Source organism: Daphnia magna, linkage group LG2 (assembly GCF_020631705.1).
Source record: "Daphnia magna isolate NIES linkage group LG2, ASM2063170v1.1, whole genome shotgun sequence".
NCBI classification, from domain to species: domain Eukaryota; kingdom Metazoa; phylum Arthropoda; class Branchiopoda; order Diplostraca; family Daphniidae; genus Daphnia; species Daphnia magna.
The window spans coordinates 5,677,648-5,697,478 of record NC_059183.1 but is presented as its reverse complement, the minus strand read 5'-3'; the positions used below and the strand labels follow the sequence as shown (position 1 = coordinate 5,697,478).

The following is a 19,831-nucleotide window of genomic DNA, read 5'->3' as shown; positions in this document are numbered from 1 at the left end:
TTGGTGGAACCCATGGTGCAACGTCTTATGTTTCTTTAGCCTGAAAACTATTCTTTTATTATTGACTAGTTATTGTTTGTAATGAGCTGAAAATTGGCTGTTTGAAATCAAAGAACGTCAAACAAACAGTACAATATGACGAGGGCATATGTATCTATTTTGTAGCCATAACGGGCACAACATGTTTGCAGCCCTTTGCATGTTTACAACTCTTGATTGAAAAAAAAAATGAAATTCTGGAAAGATGATGGCAAACGAAGCAATTGATTGAATGAACCATCTGTCATAGGCTCGTGAAAAGTGGTGATAGACTTAAAATTCAGACGAAGAGAAGCATGTGGCTCACGATATTCTTTGAACCGAAACGAAGGATCATTTTAACTTCTAGCCAGCATCTCATCTACCGTTAAACAGAATAACAACGCTAGATCGTCCACTCTATCTTGTTTACGATGAAATCATAAAAATGTGTTGTCAGTGTCACACGACAAAACGAAGCAAACAGAACGTGCTGTTTGTAAGTTGTCAGAAATCTCCTACCTTTAGGTTGAAAACTAACTTTATGCTTTTGGCTGCAGATCATTTTATATTCTTGGTGATTTTTGCAACGCACCTTAGAAAGCCATCTTTCTTTTATCGCCAGCAGCACGGTCATCGAAAAAATCGTTCCCAGTGGTAAAAGCAAAATCGCCATTGGGACTGAAAAAAGGCCTCATGGTTCCTGGTCAACAGCTTGGAACAACTCTTTTGTTCTTTTCCGGCAATGGTACCATAATATTATTTTACGAGCCTAAGAATGCGAGCTACCTCTGCCCCAACAAATAAGTTTCTTTTCGACAACTTTTCCAGATGGATAAATTATTGTCGTTAACATCGGGACGAACATTTTCGTGGCTGCACTCTCGCTCAGCTGTTCATAATCATCACTCTGCCAAATTTGAAGTGTTCTTACTCCAACGATGAACATCAGTTGTACCCATTCGAACTCCTGATAAGTGGTAAGTCCCACGTTTCTCCATTTTGAATTTCAAGACAGTAGTCAAGACCCTTGCCTAATCTAATTCGTCGATAAATGGTAGCACCCCGTAAGACTTCCACTGTGTTATCTTTGATGATGTATGGAAAAGGGGTTGTTAAATATTCATTACATCGGTATCCGTATTGATTTAGGCGATGATGAGAAAAAGGTCGGGCATATTTCGTCCAAACCTGAGGCAAAGGTGGCCGTATAATATCTCGATTATGCTAAGAGGTAACCTGTGTCCGAGGGTATTGTATGCACGGAATAGGAATAGATGTTACCTTCTTTTCTTTTTTCCCAAGTGTGGAAAAATAACATTCTCGCTTCTTTTGTATTTCCAAATAATTAAAATAATAGCATAGAGAGAAAAGAAAAAACTGCTTTCCGTGTTCCGGAGAATTAGCCCACATATACAATTTTCTCCCCCTTAGAAGCAGATGATTTTTTCGTTTTTACAATAACTTTAGGATATACTCCCGTAGCAAACTTAAATATTTTTTACCGAAAATTCAAATTTTTTGAGTGAAATCTATTTCGAAGGTTGGCCATTTTTCCCGTAGTCGAAACTGAAAACTTGAAAAGAAAACATGTTATTATATTCGTTTTGTTGGTGGTGGGGGGGGATCTATCTTCTGTATGGAATGAAGACGGCGACAGATGGCACGTCCTTTTGCACCGTAACGGAATGCAACATGGCGTTCACTTTTGAAAATGTCTCGCAACTTTCGTAGGCTTTCAAGATCGGAGGTAATAGGTGTGCTCATAATGACTTTTTCTCTCCTTCTAACGGATTTTGAATCAATAAAGAAAAAGCCGAGGGCGTCGCTTCCTCTTTTCCTAGTAAAAAAAATAACAAACTAGAAATTCTTCACATATGTATATAGTTTACATTATTCGAAATGGAAAAGTGACAAAAGAGAATGGGGTACCTGTTTATGCTCTGGAACTTTTCTCGATCGTTCCCAGTTCCAGACTTTGCGTTCTTGCGTCATTGCCGATAGTAACGCGTCATTAAACCCGTTCTGCACTCAATTCGAAAACAAGGCAATATTAAATTTGAGACATCCGTGATTTCCAGGTACACTTACATTTTACTATCGAGCAAAAGAAAATACAACTCGTATGTGAATCGAATTATAACTGTGTGGAAGCGAAATAGGGGTACATGTTTGATCGTCCAGGGCATAAATAGATGCAGCTTCTGCACGATTTGCCTAACGGGGGCAAAGTATTCATTCAATTCGTGTCTGAAATGTTTCGTCAAGTGGTCAGTATGGTAAGATCCCGAATTTGATTGCGAAGAGTTATCGCCGTACCGCTAACACATCCTGTAATCCTTTAGCCTTCGCATCCTGTTGGTAAATCTCCCTTTTCGAAAAAGATTGCTTGAATCCATTTGTCTTCCCATTGTATCTTTTTTTTGTAAAAGCGTTGTTTTACAAAAGAGTCAAAGGAGGTATTTGTATCTTGCCGACAGAATACTTGTATTGATGAAGAAGAATGAAGCGGAACAGTTTTGCTAAATTCTCAACAGCCGATCGTGTTTCACTGTAATAGTCGCCAGAAAGAAAAAATGGGGAAAAATGAAAAATCGGCAAGTTGTCTTATACGAAAAAAAAAAAAAAATGTTTGGTGGAAATCATCGTTGGAAAGATCGGACAGTGAACTGTTTTGTCAGAATACAGGGAGGAAAAGAATATAAAGCCCGAAGGGAGTCAAGAATCACGGAACCATCTGTCTGCCTTGCTCGTATAGCCAGTCCTTCCTTTTTCTAGCATTTCTTAGATAGCAGCAACACGTATATATCTCTTTTTCCCGCGTGCAAGCACCCGCGAAGCGAAGCTGCTCAGCCGAACGCATCGTCCGTAATCAGTCGGCCTCGAACTTGCCTACCGTTCGGTACGTTCTGTAACCAACTCTGCCTCTTAAAATTTTGTTTCCTCTAAAGAAAATCATCGACTTAGAAAATCCCAGTGAATGTGTTTTCTTCTGATGGATACTTGAAAACGACGAGGTAAACGTCCTTAAACTTCCGTGTTTTTCTGTTTTACTGACCATCCATTCAGACTTCTTTTGTTTTTAGTCTTCAGTTTGTCAGTTCTAGATGTTGGATAATGTTTTTTAAATATCTGTTGTTTTGCTAAAATTTTAGAATTTGAATTACTTTTGATCGATTATTTAAAGGTTAATTGTTCTTATGATAGCTTCCAATTTCGTGATAAAGAGCAATTTTCATGACGCTGTTTTTCGTGAGAATGGCGTTGTTTTGGTTCATGAATAAGACGGACACACCGTTCATCATGAACGACACAAAAGAGAGAATTAATTCCAATAATGTCGTCACATCTTCGGCCAGTGCACTTGTTGCTCGTGGGAAACTTGTGGTTGCCTTTTCCCACATTTAGGTCTCCGAGAACTGACACAAATCTCTTGTTTTTTTTGTTTTTGTCCTGTGTTCTAGCCAACCATAGAACACACATGGCCGTCTTGACGTTTTCTAATTTGAAGGCGTTTAGAGAGATTCAACGACCTCTTCGATATTTTTCACTGGTGTTCACTCATTCGCGAATTGGCAATTTTTAAAGAACAACTTGGCAAGTGGTGTCAGCTATTGTAATTAAAGAAAGAGTTGGCCAAACACAAGTCCATTAAAAGAAACTAAATTGCAAAGGGCCTAGATTGATCCTTTCTACTTGAAAAGAAAGCTGATAGACCATCATTGCTGGGACTTTTATTGCTAGTTATATACGTGTACTTTCATAACGATGATCGTGGAAAAAGCGTGAAGTTGTATCGTTGGTTGATAACCAACCTTAAGTGTGACAAATTTCTCCGTTGAGGAGAGTGATAGCAATCGTTATGAGGCAAGAAAGTAGTTTGAAAAGCTTGCCGTGCAATAACATGGTATTTTCGTTTTACAGGAATTTAAATGTCTCCAATTTCACATTAGTTCTGGTGGCCGAAAAAAAGATCCAGAAAACAACACGAAAATGCACTCCTTGGGGCTTGTTCTGTTAGCTGTTTTTCAAATTGCCATGGCCATGACGGGCGGACCTTCGACCATCAATCGACACTCGCAAGGAGACATCTTTTCCCATCAAGGTTTCTTATAAGTGATTCATCTCGAATTCTTTGTACAGAAAAATAATGGCTGATTAAAAAAAACATCGATACAGGTGCCTCTGGCGAATGCAATGCTTCGGCTTGTCTATCGGCCCTTGGTCAGCGCAACAATGGGAGCCTATCCGCCGCCCGGCTTGGACGCCATTGTCAGTGCCAGTGCCCCATCGACCGGCCTATCTACCGTGAAGACCTGAAGCAATGCGTCAGCACCATTGACGGTAAGTTTTTTTTTTTTTTTTACCGTCATCTAATCTGAAGATTTATGACTAGTGGGCTCGTGGAAAAAATTGGCATAAAGTTTTTTTTTTTTTTCGCTATGTCTAATGATCCCTCGTCACGATACAAGAAGATGATGCGTAGTTAATAATTGTTGAAGTGGGCCGGGGGAGGGATGGGCGTGAAAAAAAGATCCATTTTGTTGGTCAGCAACGCCATCAACAAGTTGGCTTTGTCTTGTAGATGTGCAATTTTCATATCAACGGAGCTGTAGGACCAATCATTAGACAGGCCGTTTTGACCCCCGCCCGCAAGGAATTTGGAGTCATCCTTAAGGGGAGGATCTAAAATGTTCTTCTTTTTTTAAAATATCTATTTTGATTCCCCCATCTCCCGTTACATGTCCATGAATTAACGCTCCAGCGATTTTTCCCTTCTAGCCATGTGAACCATCTGGTAAGATGAGGCATCAGTTATACCGCAACTGATCCAGAGCTACCATACTTTGCCTTCATTTCCCTATGTTGTTTTTCTTTTTATCTTTTCTTGAGGTACCTAAATTTTATACTATTATGTACGCATGTTCCCGTGAAGGAAGATAGAACATGTCCGTTAGTTCTCTGTCCAGGGTGTCATCAAACTTCTTTTTTTCCCCGTTGACGCCATTTTTTTGAAATTTTGCATGTACTTGTTGTTATATCACAGAATGCGCCTTGGCCGATTATGTCAGTGGCGTCCAATCGGAGAAAGTGCCTTTCGTCTTCTTACCCATGCAAGGTCAACTGATCAACCCTAATGCTGAAATCGCCTTATCAGGTATATTTAACACCATACCCTTGTGGATTATAATTTTTCTTAAATAAAAAATAGCAGTCAGAGAGCAACGGCCTTGTTTAAGGTTATTGATCTTGGCCCATCACTAGATAATTTATATTCTTTCTTTTTTTTTATCTATTTTTTATTGTTATGGATGCAACAAAGATGTACGAGCTGAAGGTCAAGTGGTCGTCTCACCTGTCTGCGTTGTTTCTAAATCAACTTTTCTCACTCGCTCCGGATGGATAGCCACAGATAATTCATCGTCCGGCATCCCGACAGATCGGGAACTACCGTTCGCTCTGGCTCGCGAATCCGGGCGTACACATTTACAGGTGAACTCACCGTAACAATCTCACGCACATATCATTGCGAGTGAATTATATAGCAATGGGAAATTGGTTCTTTTCATTCAGTGGTTGGGCGAACCGCGGCTTCGGTCATTGATGGAAGGCCGGATCGTCCTGGTTAAGTTGTTGTGCAAGGACACGGCCAACGCGCGCATCGGCGTCTTCTCGCCCTGCATCGCCTTCCGCGTCGCCGGCAGTCCAGGTAATTCATTTTATTCCTTCCTTAAACTTGAACTCTCGTTCTTGTCGATTCCGGGTGATGCAGTGAACCTCATCCATTATCGCCTGTCTCCCCCCAGAGATGATTTGCATAGCCAGCCACGCAATTGGCTCATCTCCTCAATCCGTAGGCTATATTTCTTGCATCAAAAGAAAATCACATACGCGCAGCCATAGCTTTTTTTTTCTGTCTAGAAAAGAAGAAAAAAAGAAAACTAGATACATAGTTTCGAACTAAAGCTCAATCTAGTTTCTCGATTTAAAAAAAAAAAAAAACCTGATTTGAGAAGGAAAAAAAAGTAAACAAAGAAAAACATGGGGAACGTTCTCGCGTGATTTGATCCATCGTCGATGGATGGCATTCAGAAATCTGGAGCCACTATTCGTTTTGTCTTCTTCGGAGAACGAGAAACTCTTGTCGCTAACTAGCATTAATTTAAGTGTTTTATGTGTTTATTGGCCGCGATTTTGATTTGCTTTTGATCTTGTAACATGGCGGATGGGATAATGTCTAGTGGGTCCATCCCCCCGCCCCGCTATTTCCCAAACGATGACGTTTATTTGGTTTTTTATTTCTCCTGGTTTATTTCCATGCCATCATTCGAATGTAGTAAAGAAATGTCTCTCTCTTTTTATTTGTTTACTTTCTCGTTTTGATAAACGTATCGGGAAAAAAAAGGTTTGGTAGAATCTATTCGACATGGAGGCCCTGGTGGCGATGAGAAGAGCGGATTGCGTCATGCTGACTATCTGGCCATTGGCATTAGTTCGGCTCTTTTGGGAATGCTCTACGTAGCTGGACTTGTGGGTTTCATCTGTTACCGTCGCCGGAAGCGACAGCTGGAGAATGTTCACATTAAATTATCCGCACAGCCATCCACTCCTGTTCAAGAATTGGGGATCATGCGGCTCAATCCGTTACTCCAATCTGCCAGAAATAGCAGTCATCCGGCCACCTCTGACCTATCAAAGAATGTCAGACCGCATCATCGATCTTCTAATATGGAACCACGATCCGTAATTCATTTTCCTTCCCAGTAGTTCGTGTATTCTAGAAAATCTCTCGTTTTTTTTTTTTAATGCTCGTAAATATTAATTATCAATTTAACTTTTCCTTCTTTGGTTAACCATTAAAAATCAGTTTTCCGTATGTATCACCCACCGAAAAGCAAAACGAAAAATATATGTCTTTTGTTTGCGGTTTGTAGGAAGGAAATCGACGGAATCGTCCGTCGAACGCGCCCGGAAACATTCATCCGACCATGAATAACTACCGTTACAATGGCAGTCAATCGGAGGATTGTTTCCGGGATTCATCGGTTGATGATGCTGGACAAGACGCCGCCTATTACTATCGCAGAGATTCTCCAATGATGACGAATGATAACCGACGCCTTTACTTTAGCCCAACGTATTTTGATTTGGAATTACTCAAAGTATGTGAATGAATAAAGTCATAGATTAACCGTCAGTGTTTATGAAATAATGCGCGATGTTCTTCAGCAGTCACCTCCTCCCGCGGCGCTTGAATTCCTGTCTCGCATTCGTGGAATGATTGACGTGGCTAAAGACAAAATGTCATCCAAACGATTCATGCCCAGCCTTATTGACATTCCGGAAGAGTTGAGCCATTATTCCGGCTATGGAAGTAATCAAGGTTTGTCGCATTACGCCGAGGAGTTCCGCCGTAATGGCTCGTTCAACAACAGGCCGCCATTCACGACCATTGACGAGCCGGAGAACGCGCGCAATTCATACGGAACCCTTAAAAGGCCAACAAAGAAAAATGACTCGCTTCAGCGCAACTCACTTAATCGGAAGACGGTGACAGGCGACAACGTCGACGGTGCTAAGTTGTCAGAAAATAAAGACGACATCTACCATCCGATGGAATTAAGGACCAATTTCCTTCAGAAGAGCCCTCTACCGGGAAGAAAATCAACTAGTTTGGCATCGGAAACGATGAATCTCGTTTCTATCTACACGAACCCTTCCATTGAAGAAATTTACCGGTCACTGGACCGTTCGCAGCCGCAGAGGTTGAATAAAGGGGCCACAGAGAGCGGAGCGGAAAGTGATGCCGTCTCGGATTTAGTTTCCGAAGCGGAATCTAAGATGCCTAAAATCACGGGCCCAGCAACGACGCGTAAAACGTATTTTGAGCCGGACAGCCTGGATCGGAAGCCGTCGAATCCCGGGGGTAATAACAGACCTCACCTGTACCAAAAGAAACCGCCTCGTTGGTCCAAACGAGCCCAACATCCGGACACCAATGACGAAATGCGTGAAGCGGATGAAAATAGTAGCAGTGCGGCTGGTTACACTTCTAGTACGTGCACTTCGATGAAATCGCTTAGCCGAGTCCTTCCAGCACAAGAGGCTATGGAAGTGGGCAATCAGCTGTTCAATATGGACACCGGAGCACCTACCCTTCCTCGATTAATCAAACCGAACGCATCCGATCGTAGCCATGTTTACGAAACGATCGGCCGCAATCACGACAAAGACGGCATTTTTGTTAATAGAGACTTCCGAAAGCCGCCAGAAGTGATTTATTCGAGCAGCAATTCGTCCAGTTCCAGTAGTAAAATTACGATAGTCGAGGATTGTCTCAAAAATAAATTGACCATCCAGGTGGATGACATCCGGAATTTAAAGGACGAATTTGAGCCGGATACGTTGGAACGCAGTAATGACCCGCAAACGGCGCCACCTTTCCGACGTCAGGAAAGCTTTATCGCCGATTCACTGGAACGGCCCATCCAGCCGGTCAAATCGACCATTAATAAACTGATGAGTTCCTGTAACAATAACGCGCCCGTTTCGCCTTCTTCTTCTTCTTCCGGATTGGGCTCTTCTGGCGAAAGCCTCGTCAACAAAGAGGATTGGATCAAAAAAGAAGAATTACCTCCACCCGGAAGTGTCGTCTCGTTGCGTCAGATTTACACGGCTCGCACACATCAAACGAAACCTGACACATGGACAGCGGCAACGCTGGAAGCCACTAAAAAACCATCCAGCCGAATCGTTTCTGCGTCCAATCCTCAAATTCTGCTCCGGTTGTCAGGAAACGATGAATCCAGGATGTACCACCAAACATCATCCGCTCCGGATGAGCCTGTTTCTCCTCCACCTTTACCAATCAAAGCAGTCGGCAGTCCAATAGCAGCGCCTGCTATTCCTAGGGATTTGAAACCTCCAATAGGAGTTCATCAACACCCACCGAAGGTGAAGCATCCACCTTGCAGTTCCAGAGGAGTCCAAACAGAATCGCCGACGCCTCCTCCACCTACTCTTCCGCCAAAAAACGGGAAAGGCGGAAGTTCCGGTAGAGCGAACTCCGACACCGCTACTTCCGCCGAAAAGGGCCTCGGAGACGACAGCAAGATCTACAGTGGCCATTTCATATTGAGCCATCCGTCACCCAGTGGCACTATTAAATTACCCAACGTCCTGGAGCGGATTGCCCAGATCGAGCGGGAAGAGAACCGTATATCCAGCGCTTCTAAAGGCATGGAAATTGCGCTGTCTTTGAAAGCGCGGATGGGTCACCTTGAAGGATCGCTGAAGGATCACAGGAAGACGCTGTCGATCAAGAAAACGTGGCGCAAGTTGCTGGACAAGGTGGAAGATTCCTTCTCGGAAACGGAGTCGGCTGGATCGACTCTCCGTCGACCGCCGTCTTCTGCTTCGAAACTCTTGAAGAAATCATTACCTCCGCCTCCGCCTAGTGACGAGGAAAACGATACGGATGACGAGTCGCAGTCCAGCTTGGGGTCAGACGGAACCGGAAGGGATCGTCATTCAGTCAACGGTGGAGTTGACCAGTCGACAGACGGAATCAAGCTTAAAAGTTTCTATACTTTTGGCGAAGATCAGCCTCAGGCCGTCCAGCCTCTTTCTACGTCGACGATCAAATCCAACATTACGGCCCATAGCCGTCGTTCGGCCGCCAGCGGTTCTGTTGGTAGCAACTTGGGCCGAAAGTTGCGCACTAATGATTCGTACGACAGTGGTCTTTACTCCAGCAACTATTCCACCTACATCGGGGACTATTGATTTTGTTGCTGTTATTATTTGTTGGACCTAGAATGCGGACTTCTTGAACACAGATGGCGTTGCCCGTCCTCATCGCCCGTCTCTCGTTTTCTGTGTATAGCACGCCTCACATACATAAACGTAAACAAAAAAATAATATATACATTTTAACTTTTTATTGTACGTGCGCTCAATTTTGTTGTTCTTTTTTCTTTCTTACCTCAATTAGAGCCTGATGACATTTACAGAGAAAAAGCAAAAAGAGAGTCAAATAAGGGTGTAGAAAGGAAGAAAGTGTTGTTAGGTTGGTTCTTTTGATGATGAAATGTCTCCTCCGGGAGTTCTGCATGGATGGATCGATGCTGCGCTCAGCCACAAAGAAACTTTACGTACATAAGCCACGGAAAATGGGAAATTTCTTTTCCCCCATTTTTTATTTTTTTTTTATTTTTGCGAGGGTCTGTTTGTGTTGTTGACTCTATTTTTTCCTTATCGGACGAACGCGTTTTGCCGGTTCGTCGAGTATTGACAGATATGAGGAGCGAAAGAAGAAACGAACACACACAAAAAGATGAACGCATAAAGACGTGCTGAAGCCTACATGGCACATCAATATTTACAGTATCGTAATGGAGGACCACGGACCGGATATATGACTCCTTTTTTCCGCAATAAGCGGATGTGTACCAAGAGTGGAATACTGTATACGCGTGTGCATGCGTCTAAGAGATATGCCACTACTATGCGTAAAGTCATAATGAAAGCTTTTTGGCTTTGTGCTTTTTGACAAGACACATGACGCCAGCGGAAGCCCCGCCTTGTCTAGTGTCAAGCTCAACTGATTCGGCTTAATGCATACGTCGAAATGAGTCCAGTTTACCTGCACAATGCCCTTCATTTGCCACATCGAAAGACAAATATGATTAAAGAGTTCGTTAAAAAAGAAAGGCAAAGGGTGTCTCAAATCCAATATCACAGCACGCGCAAATAATCAACTCAGTGAGGATGTTTTATTGGGAGCATCGGTTACGGCCGATCGGTTGGACGTGTACTTGTAAGGTTTTTTGTGCGTAACTAGAAAAAAAAAAAACATTAAAAATACACGTCCAAAAAAAGGAAAGAGCTTAAAAAGGTTCCTCAATAAAAGAACGTTAGGGCGTGTATATAGGGCTCTCAACTCAGAGAGTCAAACAGCCTGTCTTGGGAGACCATGGCGTCTGCTGGTGATTATTGCATCAGCTTCGGAGCCGGACTTTTATGCCTTGAGAGGATGAGGGTGTATCTAAAAGAAAGAAGGCAAGGCCTTGGGTTTTTGAAGTGAAATTCAACCATTTTGTCGAGAGACGAAATAGAACGATGTCGTTTCCTCTTCATTCCGAATCACTTGATCATCGTTATAATAAATGGAACGCAGTCAAACAAGCCGGCTTCTTACTCGTTTCCACGTTTCACCTCGTATGTCCGATACCCCATTTAATTGGAACAGTATTCAAATTACTTTTAGAGACATGTGAGTTTTTACTAAGGATAATAATTTAATCATTAATTGCTGTTTTGTTTTTTACCTTGGGAGAAAAGAAATGTTATGTTGATTATTAGCTACACAGAAAACTTGCATCGTTGCCTCGGGTAGTTTTAACACGTTTCGGCGTAACCTCCCCGAAAAGGGAAAATGAAATAAAAATACGTTGTTCACCTAGATCTCCGCTGAATCGAAACTCAAGAGAGGTTTCTCAAAATTCATGTTTCATTCTGGAAGTGTCAGAAGCGCGCGCACGCCAAGTTAGCATTAGCAACCAACAGAAAGGTTGTTTGATCCGGATCCGACTTTCAAACAATTCCAATACACACTGTCAAAGTCGGCCAATGCCAAGAAAACCAAGATTTAAAAGAAAAAGGGAGAAAAATAAATGAAAAACCTTTCAAAGATTTCATTTCATTCCCTTGTGGTGAACATGATGTACTCTGTTGTGTTTTGAAGTATTTTTTTATTCATCCTGCGTCGTCTGCTTTGCGCAGGGCTTCACAAATATTGCCACCACCCCCGATCTATGCGTACCTATTAGATTCTCTACTACAGAGCCTCAAGAGCTTAGGTCCCGTACCACGTCACTAGACACATACACAGCTCAGTGAGTGCTCGGTTGCCCTAGAAATCGGTCGTCTGCTAGTTCTCTTCGGCCCAACTGGCTACAGCCGTACAGAAAAGTAAATTAGTCCTTGATTAAGATCTTTATAGTTTTAGAATTCAATTACCTCGTGGGTCTGTGAGTGTTGGCGAATTAGTTGCACTAATTGGTTAAAGATTCTGAAGATTAATTGAGTGTTAAGTCCTGAGAAGGCAAAACTTTCACGTGACGTGTTTGGCACCCTGATACACCGATTTTCCCCTGTTATCGTCGGCATTCGAGACGACTTCGTGGAAAACCATGCTGTCCTACCGTGAACCTGGCTCTACCATATTATTGATCATTTTGCTGTTCATGTGTCTAAAAACAGCTGTAGCTGGTATGCATGAATATTTTAACCTGAAAGTCGTTGCTTCATTTTACATTTTCAACTTTTCTTTTTTTCTTTTTCGAACAGGTGAGGTTTGTGCTTCGCACCAGTTTGAATGCGCTTCTGGCCGGTGCATTCCTTTCTCTTGGTCTTGTGATGGCGAAAACGATTGTGATGATTCATCCGATGAAAATGAACACTGCCATGGTAAGTTTGCAGCTTACGTCACAGTCTACACTTCCGCCTATTTAACAATGACGGCATTTAATTTTGATTTTTTTTTTTTTTTTCAATTCTAATCGTGGGAAGATTAGCCGGCGTCAGGTTGCCGAAACCCAGTAGAGCGCCTAAAGGGGTTTTGATAGTCTATGGGGAAAAGTATTTAAGAGGTGGGGTCTGAGGGGCTTTAGTATTCCGTCTGTCAGTTCCTTCTTGTTAAAAAACTTGAAAAAAAAAAACGGTTTCCTTTTTTTTTTTTGGTTAGTGGCGTGGTTGTCTTTTCGACCAATGAGGATGCAGAATTTTCACAATAGGGCAGTGTCGCCGGCATTGAATTGGTCGGTTGGGGTGGTCCCATTTTTGTTCCACGCTGTTGAAACCTGTTTTCATCGTGGCGGGAAAGACTCTTGAGACCGTAACGGAAATTCAATCACACCCAAGGATAAAATAACATACCGACCACAACAATAGATCACAAGTCGTTATTTTTATTAGCTAATGTTATTTTCCATTTAAATGTTACGTCTCGTTAGCAGCAGTACCCTATAAGGAAAATCGATAATTGTCAGTCCTTTCTGCCCCATATGGCAATGAGCGTTTTTAGTCACTCGAAATGAAAGCGTTCAAATCATCTTTTTCTTTCCCGTCTCCGCAAGTCCGGAAGCTGTTTGGTAGCTAGTCGACGAGCAATATGTGGGCAATCCTCTTTTGATGAAACGGCCGTTACCGTCAGTTAGATTCGGAGAATTCTTTTGAAGGCTTGCATCAACAAAAATCTCATCATCCATGAAAAAGGGCGGTTCTTGAATGGGGAACGGAGGGGAAGAAGATCGGGAAAGGACATGTTTTACCATTGATAGCGGCTTCATGGGACGATTGAAAAGACCGCGTGAACGAACGATTGCCATCTGTCGATGACGTAGCTGCGTGTTCCTATTGGTCTGGCTTCAATGTGGGATGATTGATAGCTTCATTCCTATTGGTTCTTGACGCTAGTTACCCCTCGTCGGGATTATACCGACGCCTGAGAAGACAGGGAATTTGAATTGAATAAATAACCGTCGTATAACCGCCATCCGAGTCTGTTATCAAAGTCGGTTTTAAAAAGTTCCGGTTGAAATAGCGCTATTTGAATCGTTTTCCGGTTGTCCGATTTCATTCCGTCTTCCGGCTATCGATTGCCGAGAGAAAAAAAAATACTACCTTGCCAAAAGCAAGGCCCCGTCTTATTCCTGTGAGCAGTGAAGCTGAGCAGAACGACCTACTTTGCTAATATCCTTTTTTGTTTTTTTGCAATAGGGTCAGTCCACTGCGCCGATACCGAGTTCCAATGCTTAGTTGGAAAACGCTGCATACCGCTGCGATGGTAAGCTATAATTAAGCTACTACCTTGGAGTACCGTAAGACTTTCGACCTCGGCATTAATTATGCATTCGCGTTTTCAGGCAGTGCGATGGAGAACCGGATTGCGAAGATCTGAGCGACGAGGATCCAACAAAATGCCGTACGTATTTTCACATTTTTTTGTTATAATTCAATTGTCTTAGAAATCGATAATTGATTTATCGATCGTAAATTTTTTTTTTCTCCTATTTTTACTCTGCAGAAGAAAAAAAATGTACTGAAGACCAGTTCGCCTGTAAAAGCCGAGCCGGTGAATGTATCCCATTGCCATGGGTCTGCGATAAAAATGCCGATTGTTCAGACGCGACGGATGAGGATGGATGCAGTAAGTAGTTTACTCAATAGAGGGTATTTTGCTTTGTTTTTTTTACAGCTCCGGAAAAACGGGTAGGGTGGGGAGTGAGGTGGAACGATTTGCACTTTTCTCGCGACAGCCTTTTTGGAGAGTCATTCAAGTATGCACAAACTCGTTAAGAGCCAATCATATTTCCAGTCGAGTTGCAAGAAACTTAATACCTCCGGCTGTCGTCCGAGATAAAAAGAAAATGAGATCAACGCAACTCTTTCCGCTTCTTAATTGCAATGCATGTGAATTCCGCGAAGCGCTGATTAACTAGCGGAGTAACATTCTTGATCTCGATTTTTTTACCAACAGTTTTTTGTTGTTGTTGTATATTTTGTTGCAGATGTGAATTGCACAGCTGACGAATTCACTTGTGCCAATGGTCGCTGCATACAGAAAAGATGGTTTTGCGACGGACAAGACGATTGTGGCGACCATTCGGATGAGGGCGATCATTGCCCGGAAGACACATGTCCACCCGACAGCAATTTCAATTGCGGTGATAATGTTTGTGTTCCTAATAAAAGGAAATGCGATGGCTTCGTTGATTGCGCAAATGGAGCCGATGAAGCGGTACTGGTTTTTCCTACCCTCGGTTATTATATCGAATCATAAAAATGTTAACGTTATTGTAAAAACAGGATTGCCCGTCCTTGGCACTTAATGGAACGAATCAGTGTACCGCGCAAGAATTTCAATGCCAGAACGGAATTGATTGCATCCATTCTTCGTAATAATTCCTCATTTCAAAGTTAGTTAAAGATTATTTAAATGTATTGCATTTACAAAATCAGATGGCAATGCGATGGTGATCATGATTGTCCGGATGGATCCGATGAACAGAATTGCTCTCTTTCAACTTGCAGACCGGATCAGTTTCGATGCGACGACGGTGAATGTATTCCGGGTCATTTGCAGTGCAGTGGCGCTGCCGAATGCAACGACACGTCTGACGAAGCGTCCTGCAACAGTATTAGCCTTTTTTTTTTATATTTTCCATGGACGTTTTAATTAAAATTGTATTTCCGAAATTAGGCACCACCTCAGTGGGTTGTAGTCCCGAAACCGAATTTGACTGTGGAGACGGAATGTGCATCAGTCTTGACAAAGTCTGCGACGGAGTCAACGATTGCGGCCAATGGGAGGATGAACCTAAGGGCAAATGCAATGTCAACGAATGTGCTTTAAATAACGGCGGATGCCTACATACTTGTATAGATACGACTTGGGGATTCAGATGTGAATGCCACCCTGGTTACGCGCTTTCTAACAACTCGACTTGTGTTGGTAAACATCTTTCCATCCGATGTTTAATGATACGGAAACATCAAAATGTTAAAAAACAAGCACATCACCGATAAAAACATGTTTTTCTCTTCTAGATATTGACGAATGCCTTGATCCTGGAACATGCTCCCAGACGTGCACCAATGAAAAAGGCAGTTTCAAGTGCGAATGTATTTCGGGTTACACACGAGACCCACACGACCATACGCATTGTAAAGCTAATGAAGGACACTCTGCCTTGCTCTTCACTCACGGGACCGATATCCGTCGCTTTGCGCTCGACCGTCGGGATTTGACGTCCATTGTCAATGAGACGCGCAGTTCGACAGCTCTCGATTTTCATTTCGAAAGTGGGATGCTTTATTGGAGTGATATCAATGACAGGCGGATATACAAAGCGCCGATCGATGAAGGCGAAACAAAAACGGTGGTGGCTTCAGGCCATGTAGTCAAAGCCGATGGGCTTGCTGTTGACTGGATTTATCGTCACTTGTACTGGACTGATTCTTCCAAAGAGTCCTTGATATCTTCGATTCAAGTATCGGATTTGGACGGTGGATCCCGCAAGACGTTGCTGACAGAAGGACTACAGCAACCAAGATCCATCGCCGTTGATCCGTTGGAAGGCTGGCTTTATTGGTCCGATTGGGGTGGAGCATCACGCATTGAACGCTCTGGTCTTGACGGCTCTCATCGACAAGTATTGATTGATTCACACATCAAGTGGCCCAACGGCATCACACTGGACAGGGTAGATCGACGGCTGTTTTGGGTCGACGCCAAGATGGATATGATCGGTAGTTGCGATTACGATGGATCTAACAGACGCGTCGTGCTTTCTTCCGGGCCGGCTATTGGCCACCCTTTTGCTGTAACCGTTTTTGAAGACTGGATCTACTGGACGGATTGGGATCATCGCACCATCATGCGCGCCAACAAGTTTAATGGCAAAAACGCTACATCCGTCACACAAACCCATTCGGTAATTCTGTTAACTGTTTTATCCGGTTTAAGCAATCTTAAGAATGAATTGACTTTCAGTCACAGATGCCCATGGTAGTCCATGTTTATCATTCGTATCGGCAACCAAGTGGACCCAATCACTGTATGCCCTTCAACGGCCGTTGCTCCCATCTCTGCTTGCCAGCGCCCCAGATCAATGACCGTTCGGCCAAGATTTCCTGCGGTTGTCCAGACAACTTTCAAATGTTAGACGACGGACTTAACTGTGTCGAAAGTAAGCTACACTAATCTTTGTTTTCTTGGGTTGTCTGGTTAAATTGCATTGTTTTATCTCGCAGCACACCTTTTGTTACGGAATACTTCAACGACATCCACAACTACATCTACAACGATAGGTAAACTTAACAAACGTTAGAATTATTTTATTCAAATATATTCAACTAGTTTTATCTGCAGCAGTGAAAGTCAACGATACTCTAAAATCTAATTCAGAGGACGTTCTCCAGTCGCTAGCAAACGACTCTGGAACCATTACCGGGTTGATAATTGGCACAGTCGCTGGAATCATCATTCTTATTGCCTTGGTAATCTTCGTTACAGTATTTGGAATCCATTGGGCACCGCTAACTTTGAACTGTTTTTAAATTGTTAAAGGTGGGTTTCTTCGTATACCGGCATGTGGTGCTACGAAACGCGACGAGTATGAACTTTGATAATCCCGTGTACCGGAAAACGACCGAGGACAAGTTTTCCCTGTCGAAAAATCCACCATCCGGGCGGTCGAAAGCGTCAGCGCCTGAAGTGGAACCGCTCAACCATCCAGGCACTAATGAATACGTTTGAGATTACAGCAGATGGGCAGGTTCCTCGAGTTCGTTTGTTTAAGTTTCCCAAGATGTGTTGTATCAAACGATGCAATTAAGAAAAACATTCTAGCAGATGGCCAAAGATGATGGATTCTACAAGTAAATTAGGGAAAATATTGCTCATCACAATTTCGTTGTGCGCGAGTCGAATCGACTCGTGCTTCTTTATAAAAGCATTTTGGAAAACGCCAAGGAGAGACCCTTTGGGCACCTTCTGTTAAAAAGATTTCAGTCGACTCCGCAGATCCCTCCAAAATTTCAGTCAAGCGTTTACGTAACATTTTTTCTTGTCTGTATTTTCAACGTACATATTACTTCTCCATCTTTCTCAGTTACGTACGTGGATTTTTTTTTCTTTTTGTACACGTATTGGTCTGTGATCTGCCTACGTTGTCATTTTGGGTGTTTGGCGTCTCCGACACAGACTTGGCGTAGCCTAATCCTTTGTATCAACATTGTTTAGTTCTGGAATTGACGTTGTTGCCGTTGTCACCGTTCCTTCTAACTTTCTGCCCCTTCGTGCCCCTCTACTTTTCCCTATTATTATCATTTTCGCAGCTACTCATAATCAAATATATCCACCAACTTTGTGACATTTGTAAAATAATATATCCACTAATCTGATATGTTATCAGTTTATGTCCAAAAAAATTGTGCATTGTTTTTATTTGCTTCACCTGCTTTATGAAAAATTTTATTCATTTTTCATTCATTTATTATTATTGTTTGATTAAATCTATGCCAGGACATTTTTCGTGGCAAAAAAAAAAAATTTGTCTTCTACCACGATAGCCTGTAGGTTCTCTCTCATCGTGGCGGTAAGTTCAAATATGCCTATTCAACGGCTCTCGGTGTTCGCAAAGTTCCCGACAGCCTTGGAGAAAAAAAATCACACGGTATTTTTAAAATTGAACACTGATTTCGCTTAAGTTATTGGTTTCCCCGTCAAAACTACTGAACACCAAATTACTCCCTATATTTTCAGCACCCCAGGAAGCACCTTTAATTTTTTTGTGCTGGAAATAATCAGCAACAAACAGCGCCGGAGAAATTAGAATTACTATCGATTCTAATTTCCCTTTAAAGTTTTTTATCGATTTCCTCGTTTTCAATATACAAGCAGACAGCTGATTTATCGAGAGATTTATTGGGGAGGTGTTAAGCGGGGAGCTAATAAATGTTCAGTGCGTTTCGTTTTAAATATTCTTTTGGCTACTCGTTAATACAATGAAATTTGCCATTGTTGGCAAATTCACCAACCTGAGGGGCACTCTTTTCCACGACACACACGATTTGTTTGAAGGTTGATTTTCAATAGACGTCATTTGAATGATACAGTAGCTACAGTAGCTACAATTGTCCATGTCCGTTGTAGACATGGACAATTTTTTCCATGTCTATTTTTGCATGTTATTTCTTTCAGGTTTTAGTTGCTGTCAGACAATGTTTCCATATCTTTAGGCACAGTTCCTATCTGCAGCCCTACATGCAAAAATAGACAATGGAAAAAATCTGCTCATCATGCTGATCTGCACACTGCTGGCTTCAGTTTTTTTTTTTTTTTTTTTTTTTTTTTTTTTTTCCCTTTTTTTTTTTTAAAATTTTTTTTCCCCCTAAAAAAAAAAAAAAAAAAAAAAAAAAAATAAAAAAAAAAAAATTATAAAAAAAAAAAAAAAAAAAAAAAATTTTTTTTTTTTTTTTTTTTTATTTTTTTTCCCCCCCTAAAACCCCCCCCCCCTTCTTTTTTTTTTAATACCCCATAAACAATCTTGAAATGACCCATCAACAGTAATTTTGGTTTATATTTGGCTTTCACATGCAAATGTATGACAAATATTTATAAAAGCTTAACTGTTATTTAACATTGATTTACACAGTCTTAAAAGACTCTTAATTCCCTTAAGGAAATTTGTAGCTATGGACTTTTTTTATATGACTCTTGTATCATAAATATTGTAACGTTATGTGAGCGTCTTCGCCCTTTGGCCGACTTTCCCTCTTCGTCGACGTGACGACTTCCTACTCCCTTTGTTCTTCCCCATCTTCTCCTTTGTAATTGGGGCAGTCTTGCTCTTGGTGTGAAACCAGCCGGACTCAACAGTCTCTGGTGACATGTTTTTGTGTGCTAGTGTTAGTGTCTACTTTGCTGGTGCTGGAATGCCAACAAGCATGGCCAGGTCTGAACGATCGTGTTGTGTGAGTGTTGCTGTTTTGTGTGATTGCTGGTGCTGGAATGCCAACAAGCATGGCCAGGTCTGGACGGTCATAGTAATACGACCGTTCGTGGTGCGCTGCGGTAATGCAGGCACCGGTGTGTTGCAAAAAGACGACATCTCTTGGAATTAAATGAAATTTCCCCCGTACAATCAAAATTGAATGGCAATTTCAAATTTAAAGTGTTTTCTTATCTAAGCAATCGTTGGGGAAAAAAACGGATCAAAATTGATGGTACCGCAACAATTTTGAT

The 19,831-nt window shown here is 42.1% G+C and overlaps 2 protein-coding genes and 1 long non-coding RNA gene across 9 annotated transcripts; all 3 read left to right on the top strand.

Annotated features, from left to right (window-relative positions):
- The first annotated feature begins 21 nt into the window (after positions 1-21).
- Positions 22-10,135, top strand: LOC116915350. 4 transcript variants are annotated; one of them, XM_045169785.1, is made up of 12 exons: positions 22-517; positions 579-766; positions 850-998; positions 3,943-4,123; positions 4,198-4,362; positions 5,066-5,176; positions 5,342-5,511; positions 5,593-5,728; positions 6,425-6,762; positions 6,954-7,181; positions 7,249-9,924; positions 10,013-10,135. In XM_045169785.1, the coding sequence occupies exons 4-11, from the start codon at positions 4,012-4,014 to the stop codon at positions 9,802-9,804; spliced, it is 3,816 nt and encodes a 1,271-aa protein (XP_045025720.1). In that variant the 5' UTR covers positions 22-517; positions 579-766; positions 850-998; positions 3,943-4,011; the 3' UTR covers positions 9,805-9,924; positions 10,013-10,135. The 4 variants fall into 4 exon arrangements, with proteins under 4 accessions (XP_045025720.1, XP_045025721.1, XP_045025719.1 ...); XM_045169786.1 differs by lacking the exons at positions 22-517; positions 579-766; positions 850-998 and adding an exon at positions 2,859-3,035 and having other exon boundaries at positions 3,972-4,123; XM_045169784.1 differs by lacking the exons at positions 22-517; positions 579-766; positions 850-998 and adding an exon at positions 2,860-3,035.
- A 1,709-nt stretch (positions 10,136-11,844) lies between these two features.
- Positions 11,845-17,954, top strand: LOC116915366 (very low-density lipoprotein receptor). 4 transcript variants are annotated; one of them, XM_032920468.2, is made up of 15 exons: positions 11,845-11,991; positions 12,115-12,291; positions 12,370-12,489; positions 13,801-13,867; positions 13,947-14,005; positions 14,108-14,230; positions 14,592-14,821; positions 14,890-14,978; positions 15,043-15,218; positions 15,284-15,535; positions 15,631-16,517; positions 16,577-16,772; positions 16,837-16,893; positions 16,955-17,082; positions 17,153-17,954. In XM_032920468.2, exons 2-15 carry the CDS (start codon positions 12,213-12,215, stop codon positions 17,339-17,341), a joined length of 2,652 nt encoding a protein of 883 aa, XP_032776359.2. In that variant the 5' UTR covers positions 11,845-11,991; positions 12,115-12,212; the 3' UTR covers positions 17,342-17,954. The 4 variants fall into 4 exon arrangements, with proteins under 4 accessions (XP_032776359.2, XP_032776361.2, XP_032776360.2 ...); XM_032920470.2 differs by having other exon boundaries at positions 11,866-12,291; positions 16,583-16,772; XM_032920469.2 differs by having other exon boundaries at positions 11,867-12,291; positions 16,958-17,082.
- Positions 17,955-18,498: 544 nt separating this feature from the next.
- LOC116915584 lies at positions 18,499-18,868 on the top strand. The gene is made up of 2 exons (XR_004390160.2): positions 18,499-18,667; positions 18,740-18,868. It is a non-coding gene; the product is annotated as an uncharacterized LOC116915584 (long non-coding RNA).
- The last annotated feature ends 963 nt before the right edge of the window (positions 18,869-19,831 follow it).